We start from the raw sequence: 10,518 nt of genomic DNA on the forward strand, positions 1-10,518 counted from the left end.
ATAATGGTGTCTTTCGGGGATGAAGAGCAGGGAATGACGGGAAATAACAGAGACAGTTTGGCATATGTCTTGAGGGGAAAGATTTAGAGAATAAGAGAATTGAACAAATAGGGTGTTCAAGGAGATTCAGTGAGAAAAGGAGATTTAAACTAAAGCTCTACACTGTTCTTCAAAGTTTCCAGTTTTGATTGTGGTATCTTGAAACAACATAGAGACTGGCTCATGAGGAGTCAGAGATTTAAAATATCCTTATTGTAAAAGATTATTTTCAAATAATTTCAGAAAAATAAGTGTTCATCATTTGGTTTAAAATATTGAGAAATTTGAGGATGAAGTGTATTAAAATTTCTATTTCACACTATCAACAAACAAAAAATCCGGAAGTTGGAGAGTTAAAAATAGAACATATAGGAAAATATAACAGAAGTAAATGAATATTTAGCAGTGCTAATATAAGGGAAGCTTTGCTGAGCATCAATAAAAGAAAAGTTTAAGTATGGATGTATGTGACTGATAGATTCAACGAGCTACAGAATTAAAATAGCAATATTCAAAAATACGTAGAAACCAACATAGCATGCTAGGAAATAGTTTATAATTGCAACACTAATATTAAATAATTAACTAAACACCTTAATATATAAAAAAATAAGCAAAGCTTTAAATCTCTGTAAAATCTGACCAAAGAAGGAAAGGTAAAAGAAGAACTGCACATAGCTGTCATTAAATAACAAAAGAAAAATCATTTTAAAAAATGAAATAGAGTTGGGTGGGCATTATGGTGCAGTAGGGTAAGCCATCACTTGGGACACTCCCACCCAGAGGCATAGTGCTGGTTTCTGTCCCAGCTTCTGTTGTTCTGATCCAGCTTCCTGCTAATCATTGTGGAAGGTAACAGTTAATGGTTCAATTTCTTGGGGCATACTACGCATGTGGTACCCCTGGATGGATCCAGGCCCCTGGTTTTCATCCTGGCCCAATCCTGAAAATTACGGGCATATGAAGAGTCAGTTAACATGGAAGATCTCTCAATCTCTGTCTCTGTTTCTGTCTCAGTCTCTGCTCTGTCTCTCTTTCACTCTCCTTCCTTTTCTCTGAACTTCAAATAGGTGAAAATAAATAAATACATATGCTTTAAAAATTTAATAGAAATAATAAGACTAATAATTAGGAAATATAAAAATTTTATAACAGAGTAATTCATGTTACATTGATAACTATTTTTTAATCCATAATCCCAGATCCAAGTATTGCGTAATTTTTGCTCTCAAATGATCTGACAAATTGGTTACATCTTTTTGTCCCCAAAGAATCTGCAGATAGACATAACCTCTAAGAATTTATCCCAAATTAACAATATTCCTTATAAATATTTCTTCATTTCTGATAAGCAGCATAATTCTTAGATCTGAATTGGGCCCTGTCCTGGGCCATGCACTTAAAATGTTCTGCATTTCACACACACACACCATACACATTCTTGCATGCACATATGGATGCATGGAAGCCCTCACTCCTATCTCACAAGAAGAGAAAAGCTGAACAAACTGAAAATCAATGACAGGATAGTAAGGAGACAGTGAAAATCAGCACCATGGAAACTGGAGAGGAAACTTGCAAAGAAACGGTGCTGAAGGCAACTTCCAGCGAGTACAAGCTAAAGGATCTGTGAATTTGGAGTAAAAATCAAATAACAATTCTGTTGAATTGCTGTGGGTTGAGTGTGCACTGGAATAAGGAGAAACTCATTGCTTCTTGGCCTTTTGGCTAAGATCGTGTGTAAGCAAGAGAAACTGCTGGTGACCACAGTGCACGGGGGCAGAGAAGAAGCTGAATTTCTATGGAGATTTCCCTTTAACAATTATACTAGGATTTCAAAATTACTCTCACCAAAATAAGCTTATGTTTTAATTCAATTTTTCCACAAACATTTGAAGTTCACTTGTATAAAGAAAATAATAGCTTGAGAGTAAGTGAATGGATAAAGATACACCATGTTAATCAATAGAAACCTGCACTAATCTCAAAGCAGATTCTGTAATGAGGAAAATTATCTGGGATATAGGAGGAGGAGGAAGAAGGTTTGGAGCATGGATAGGAAGGAGGGTAGGGTGGGAAGCATCACTATGTTCCTAAATCTGTATATATGAAATACATGAAACTTGTATAACTTCAATAAAATTAAAAAAGAAAAAACTGATAATGTGATGAATTTTTCAAGAAGAAATAGCATTCCTTAACATAGCTATACACTTAACAAGGGATTATCAAAATATGTGCAATGAAAGTTGAAAGAACTAAAAAGAAATAGAGAAATTCACTTATAGTTGGAGAATTCAGCAGCCCTCTCAGTAATTGAAGGAATAAACAGCAGAAAATTAATAAGGCTATAGTTGACCCAGCACCATCAATCAACTTGATTTTATGGACATTTACAGAATACTCTATTCAAGAACAGGTGAATACAAGTTCATCTCAAACTCACATGGAACATTAACCAAAATAGACCCCATTCTGGGCCACAGAACATATTTTAAAAGAGTAAACACCACACAAAGTATGTTCTCAGAACATAATGGGAATTAAAACTAGAAGTCAAAAACAGAATGATATCTGGGAAATCCGTATCTATCTGGAGATTAAACAATACACTTCTAAATAACAGATGAATAAAATAAAAGGTATGAAAAATTATAAAAATATTTTAAATAAATGTCTCCTGCAGAAGACTTTCAAGCAATTTATTCACTAGTTAGTTATTCTACTAAAACGGAGATGAATCGTAAATATCTACTTGTTTACACAGTAATCTGTTTCCAAAGATGACACTAAAATAAAGGGGAAAAAAAAGCAACTTCACTGCAGGGAAACCGTACAAACACCATCTCAGCCCGGTGATTTTCTTAAACATTGATAGTCATAAATCATGAGGAAATTATATGACATCTTACCTCTGTGGCCGTCATTCCAGAAAAAGAAAACCTCAGCCTAAACATATATGGAAAACATCAGAAAAATATCTAGTATATCATTCTAAAAACTATCTGAAGATTGCCTGTTAATACTGGCAAGGTCATCAAAACAAAGTCCATAAAACTGTCACAGCCATGAGGAACCTAGGGAGACCTGACGGCTAAATGTAATTGTGTGTTTTGGATGTGATCCTGGAAGAGAAACTGACAAAAGACTAAGAATATCTGATAAACTAGGGAGCTAATTCATTAATTGTAATAGATGTAGCATCTTAACAGAAGCCAGATAATAATAATAGGAGAAACTGAATGTGTGGTATTTGAGGACACTCAATCTTTTGAGTTTTTCTAAAATCCCCTACCATCTAACACACACACATACACACACACACACCGATTTGATCCCTTACTTGAGATCTGGTGATCAGTAATGTCAGTGAGGGCCTTGAACATTTGCTTACACTGTTGAAGTTGCAGGGAACTGCTTTTCCCTGTTTTAGGGCTGCGAAATTCAAGGGCAATTATATAAAATTGCCATGAACATGGTTCTTCTAGCAACATCTCTTGACACAAGAGAGGAGGGAAACACGAGCAACAGAAGCACATGAGTGAGGAAAAAAGGACAATTAATTAATAAAATTTCTTTCCAGATTTCATAATGTAATAGTTTCTTGCATAATAAATTTTTTTTGTTTCCTATTGTTATATACTCTGATTACTTACCGTGTCCCAGTTCCCCAGTTTAGAGGTGTTAACGACTTAGTACATATTCTCAACAGTTTTACATACACACACACACACACACACATATATATAATAACTGAGGAGTGATTTACAGCGCTAAATATCATTGTCTTTGCATTCTGTGTGTGTCCAGATGAAAAGAGAAGAAGTAAAATAATGATTATGGCCATTGCCAACTAGTGGAACTCTAAAGACTAGATAGCCAAATAATTTATTTTTCTAAAAATGTTTAGCAAAATTTAAATAAATTGTCAAATATTAGGTAACTACGACTTACAAATGTGGATTTAAAATGTTGATCTTCATCAATAATTACTTGCATCTCTTTAACATTTTAATAGATTTTAGTAATATTCAGGTAAAATAGCAACAATATGAAAAACAAATCCTATTTTTTTACTTTTTATTTATTTTTGTTTAATTAAAAAGTTCACATTTTATGTGCTTTGAATATTAATGCATTTTTTAAATTATATTCTTGCTTTTTAATGAACACAAATTACATGAAAATCTTTTGATGTCATCAAGATTACAGTTTTTACTGAAATAAAGACCAATGAAATTCATATTATAAAATGGTTCATTATTATATTTTTCTTTTATAACTTATGTAAATATTAATAACCCATAAACAGAATGCTAACTCACAATAATTATGGTCACCTATTACCTTTCAAACTTTGATTATATGAAAACTTTTAACATGTTTCTCCACTATTGATTGTTGTGAAGGGGGAATTCAAGATGAGTGTATTGACTTTGCTTTATTTAATAGTTGTGTGGTTAAATTTACTACTTTAAAATACTTTAAGTGTGACATGTTGGCCTGTGCAGTGAGGAATTTGACATCAATGAAAAACAGGTCTAGGTCTTTGCTACCCACTCATGGGAGGTAACCTCTGTGTTCTTGGAATTTCTCTAGTGAGGAGATTGTCATTGTTATTCATGGTGTACTTCTCAGATCTTTGATAAATATCTCTGATATTTATGCCAACAAGATATTTTGTCAGAGCTGATTGATCTGATTTATAAGAAGAGTTACTTTGATATAGAGATGGATGTTACTAAAAGCTTAGTCCTTGTCATAAGTGCTGAATGAAAATAATGAAGACAGTGTTTGAGGAAAAGGAAAGAACAAATTTTAATCTATTGATGGATAAGGAGGTAGCAGACTCAGGTCTACAGAACTGCCTCCTGCTTTGGGGGTTTTAAGGAGACTAAAAGGAATGTGGAGTCAGAAATAAGGGGAACAAAGGATAGAAAGAGCTGAATATTGGCCTCCAGCCAGGTGTAAGGGACTGGTTGGAGTCATGTCACAATGGTTATATGGCCTGTTACATGTTCAGCTCATATCCACGTTCCTGGCTGTCAGTAATGCTGTTCTCTTCATGGAATTTTAATGATGGTCAAGTAGGCTTCAATACTTTCTGCCCTGGTTATATAATTCACCTGTCCAGACCTAAAAGTCCCTGTAACAAAACCCCTCAAAACAATGTCAGTCCTCAAGGTGTTATCAATTAGAGAAGCAAATGACCTTGTGAGTCTGGTGATTAGACCCTTATGGGGTTCTAACCTTATGCCACTCCTCAATTTAGAGGGTTGATTTTAGTGCTATCAAAATTCAGGGCAAGGTTAACTTCCTGGAATGGAGACTTTTTTACCTGCCAAGGGTCATTTGAATATTTATAACATTTGTGGGCCATACAAACTTACCAACTTAAAATTTAGTCTGCTATAGATTCATTGAATTTTGAGTTCCACTTGCAGTTGCCTTGGCAGGGTCAGACTAAATGATTCTGAAGGCCTTATATAGCCCGCATGCTGGATTTTCCACAGCTAAGCTACAGGAGGGAGGCTATGAGACTTGGGATTAAAGTTATCTAGCATTCAAGGCACTGCTTGGGGACTCAATTTCAGAGAGAGAAATAAAGAGATAAAGAAAAACAAAAAAAAAATCAGAGTACAGCAAGGGATTATGTAGTTGGTTAGACAGCAATATGTGATAAGAAGAAAGGAAAATGTATTGTGATATTGATAGAATCTTATGGTAGGACAGGGAAATTTTCTATTTTCACTTAAATTATTTGGATAGTGCTTTCTTGGTCAGCTTCCCTGGCTTGACTTTGGCACATTCCTCTATGACGTTGTTTTGGTCCATGAACATGAAAGATTTTTTCATTTTTTGTGTCTTCTATTTCTTTTTTTAATGCTTTTTAATTTTATCCCTTCTGTTCCATTGTCAAAGATCTCTATGATGAAATTATAAAACACTAAAGAGATGAATAGAAGAAGCCATTAACAACTGGAAAAAAATCTTTCATGTTCTAGGATTAAAAGTATCAAAATGTCCATACTACCAAATGCAATTTATAGATTCAATGTGATCCAAATCAAAATACCTAAGGCATTCTTTGCAGATCTAGAAAAAAATGATGCTGAAATTCATATGGAAATGCAAGTGACCTGGAATAGCTAATGCAATCTTATACAACAAAAACAAAGCCAGATGCATCACAATACCTGATTTCAAGACATACTATAGGGCAGTTATAATCAAAACAGCCTGGTAACGGCATAAAAACTGACAGGTAGACCAATGCAACAGAATGGAAACTCCAGAAATCAATTGACACATCTACAACCAACTTGTCGTTGACAAAGGAGCTAAAATCAATCGCTGGAGTAAGGACAGTCTCTTCAACAAATGGTTCTGGGAAAATTAGACTTTTGCATGCAAAAGTATGAAGCAAGACTCTTACCCTCCAGCTTACACAAAATGCACTCAAAATGGATTTAAAAAAACTTAAATCTACAACCCAATGTCATCAAAATATTAGAGAACATTGGAGAAACCCTGCAAAACATTGGCATGGGCAAAGACTTCCTGGAAAAGACCCCAGAAGCACAGGTAATCAAAGCCAAAATTGGCAAATGGGATTACATCAAACTGAGAAGCTTCTGCACTAAAAAACACTCAGCAAACTGAATTGGAAACTGACAGAAATGGAGGGAATATTTGCAAACTATGCAATTGATAAAGGATTATTATCCAGCATCCATAAAAAGCGCAAGAATCTCAACAACAAAACAAACAATCCAGCTAAGAAATGGACAAAGGATTTGAACAGACATTTTTCAAAAGAAGAAATCCAAATGGCCAACAGACACATGAAAAAATTCTCAGGATCTCTAAACAGCAGGGAAATGCAAATCAATACTAAGATGAGGTTTCATTTCACACCCATTAGAATAGCTTTCATGCAGAAATCAACAAACCCCAAAACTGGCTAGGATGCAGGGAAAAAGGTACTCTAATCCTCTGTTAGTTGGAATGTAAACAGGTACAGCTACTGTGGAAGATAGTAGGGAGATTCCTAAGAAATTTGAATAGAGACCTCCCACATGATCCAGCAGTCTCAGTCCTGGCAGTTTACCTAAGGAAAATGAAATCAGCATATGAAAGAGTGATCTGTACTCCATGTTTATCACAGCTCAATTCACAGATGTCCCACAACTGAAGACTGGATAAAGAAATTGTAGAATATGTACACCATGGAACACTATACAGCTGTAAAAAAAAAAAAATGAAATCCTGGCAGAGATCCTGGGAAAGCAAAATGGAGGGGTGTGTGTCTAACCTAATGGTCTGCAACCTGGCCTACAGCGGGAAGCTGGAGGAGCTGAGGGAGAGCGTCCTGGCCGATAAATCCCTGGCTACCAGAACTGACCAAGACAGCAGAACCGCATTGCACTGGGCATGCTCAGCTGGACATACAGAAATTGTTGAATTCTTGCTGCAACTTGGAGTGCCAGTGAATGATAAAGACAATGCAGGTTGGTGTCCTCTTCACATCGCTGCTTCTGCTGGCCGGGATGAGATTCTAAAAGCCCTTCTGGGGAAGGGTGCTCAAGTGAATGCTGTCAATCAAAATGGCTACACTCCCCTACATTACACAGCTTCCAAAAATAGGCAAGAGATTGCTGTCATGCTACTGGAAGGCAGTGCTAATCCAGATGCTAAGGACCATTACGAGGCTACATTAATGCACCAAGCAGCAGCCAAGGGTAACTTGAAGATGATTCATATCCTTCTGTAGTACAAAGTATCCACAAACATCCAAGACACTGAGGGTAACACTTCTCTACACTTAGCCTGTGATGAGGAGAGAGTGGAAGAGGCAAAACTGCTGGTGTCCCAAGGAATAAGTATTTACATAGAAAATAAAGAAGAAAGACACCCCTGCAAGTGGCCAGCAGTGGCCTGGGTTTAATCCTCAAGAGAATGGTAGAAGATTAAACAGCTTGAGTTTATCCTTACTTTATGTTTTCTCTGTTGTCCCTAATGTCCTGGAAGCTGATATACTTGTGCACCAGGTACCCTCTATGAATCGTGACTTTTTTCACCTTCAAAGTCTTACAAACATGTTGCCTAATATTCCTGCTGAGGTACGTGTTGTAAATTTACAACTTGGCTTTCTAGGTTTTCAGTAACTGTCAAGATTGTTCTACTGTTGTTGTATATTATTCTGTATTGAATATTGGTTTATTTGGAATAAGTGATTCTGTGTCTGTTGCGAGTCTTCAGCACTCTCCCATGCACTTTCCATCCCCCTGGGAAGCAGAAGAATCCCAGTAGGTAGATTCTCCATGTTCCTCCATACACTTGAGACACATCCTAATTTGTTTCTCAAGTTCACTCAGAAGCCTATGCCAAATATTTCTGATTGCTGGATTTTTCTTTCAATTATAAGGTTTAATTTATTTTTATTATAGGAGGAACATATATTTGAGTGGACCAAATTTTAAGCTGGAGGACATGCTCTAAAATAATGGAAAGTAATAGCCTCTGGACCATGTATCTTACTGATGACTTGCTTCCTCTCTAAAACAAAACATTGTTTTTGAAAAGGAAGTGTTGAAGTTACCTATATTCAGTCATCCTGTATTGAAAAGAATGTTAAGCTTGTTAAAATGACATGTAACAAAAATGTATTTTGATTTGTATTAAAGAAACTAAAAAAAGTTGAAAAAAAAAAAGAAATTCTGTCATTTGCAACAAAATGGATCCAACTGTAACACATTATACTTAGTGAAATAAACCAGCCCTAAAAAGAAAAATAGCATATGTTCTTTCTGATATGTGGTAAATAATAGAGCACCTAAAGGTAATCTATAGTAGTTAAATTGACACTGATGTGATGACTTGACTTTTAACAGCCCTTGTCTTGAGTGTTGAGGAACATTTTTTTTTCCATACTATTTGCTGAATTCTTTACTTAGGGTAGGGTTAATCTTGTGAGTATAAAGTTAATTGAAAATAGATTTTAGTAAAACATAATAATGGGATTAGGAGAGGGAGGAAGAAGAAGGGTAAGAGTGCAGGTGGGAGGGAGGGTAGGATAGGAAGAATAGCTAGGTTCCTACATTTGTATATATGAAATGCATGAATTTTGTATACTTTAAGTAAAAGGTTTCTAGGTTAAAAAGAAATTAAGGAGTTTATTGAGCCATTATAGATACTATCTAGAAAAACATCAGTTTCTGGTATTAGTATCTAAAACTGCGAGCAATAAAGATCAACAACAGTTAGGAAAATATGCAGTACACCTAGAACTAAGAGTATTTCCATAGCAAGAACTTGGGAAAGAAAAGCATAAATTGTTTACACTGAACCTACATTGGTTCAGCAGGCTTGCAATAATAGGAAGCTGAGAAAGGTTTAGAATTGAAGGACAGTCCATAAAGGGAAGTAATTTTTGCTTCTGCAATGGTTGGGTTCAAGAGTCTGGAAAATTCACATATACATAAAGCACAATGTTCCTGGTGGACAGCTATGATGGGACTTAAATCTATGTTTCAGTTTGCATTCAGGAATTTGAAACAGTTTTTTTGTAATTCTCTTTTATCAAAGAATATTAGAGAAGGTCAGTGAGTGAGAGAGAGAGAGAGAGAGAGAATCCAAATACATCAAAATCTTAACTGGTAAGTCCATGTAAAATGTGCTTGGTGTTCCTCACACTATTTTTCCCATTTTCTGTAGGTTGGTGGGGACCAGCTGTTCTCAGTAGCATTCCTGCCTGTTTGCATGCTCACTAATGTTAGTATAGATTACTCTATTGAATTTACAAAAAAGAGAATGTCTATTAGTATTATTATTGTAACAGACCTGTAAGGAGCAAAGGGCAGGCCATATTGAGGCCTACATGAATTTCTCCATTCAGACAGGGGTTTGGGATTTATGAAGTTACCATAAAAGGGGTAGAACTGGAAAAAAAACAAAGCAACAGAATAGTTGCAGATGAAAGGGGTGGGGAAAGTCTTTTGAGTATACTCCATGACAAACCATTTGCATATATCACATATTCAAAAATGGTTGCTGAAATATCACTGGAGGTATGCCATTTAACATTATAGTGAGCCATAAGATAATGCTCCAGTCACTGTGAGTATGTCTGTTCAGGCTGCAGATACAATGTGGTCTGAAGCCACTTTAGTACACTTTATCAAGGACCTTAAAAAGACAGATTAGCAGGTTTTTAGCAAAGACTATTATGTGATACATATAACTATGCAACAGACAGGCAAATGACTATTAGGGGCTATTAGTATGTTAAGCAGTTAAGGGAAGCTTGCTGTTAAGGATAGGAGGGGTCCTTTGGTTGTTCACAGGTTCACAACTAGACACTGAAAGTTCTTTTGGCCTTGGATTTCCTTTTGACAGACGACAATCTATAGTTTGCCTTTCTGGCCATACAGAAATATAATTCTCTAGATTAGGGGGGCCCTTGTATTCTACCTTTAA

The 10,518-nt window shown here is 35.7% G+C and overlaps 1 protein-coding gene across 1 annotated transcript; it reads left to right on the plus strand.

Moving 5' to 3' along the window:
- The first annotated feature begins 7,333 nt into the window (after positions 1 to 7,333).
- On the plus strand, positions 7,334 to 8,183 carry LOC133765525 (26S proteasome non-ATPase regulatory subunit 10-like). The gene has a single exon (XM_062199081.1). The coding sequence runs from the start codon at positions 7,334 to 7,336 to the stop codon at positions 7,811 to 7,813; it is 480 nt and encodes a 159-aa protein (XP_062055065.1). The 3' UTR covers positions 7,814 to 8,183.
- The last annotated feature ends 2,335 nt before the right edge of the window (positions 8,184 to 10,518 follow it).

The sequence above is a fragment of the Lepus europaeus genome, chromosome 8, assembly GCF_033115175.1.
Source record: "Lepus europaeus isolate LE1 chromosome 8, mLepTim1.pri, whole genome shotgun sequence".
In the NCBI taxonomy this organism is placed as follows: Eukaryota; Metazoa; Chordata; class Mammalia; order Lagomorpha; family Leporidae; genus Lepus; species Lepus europaeus.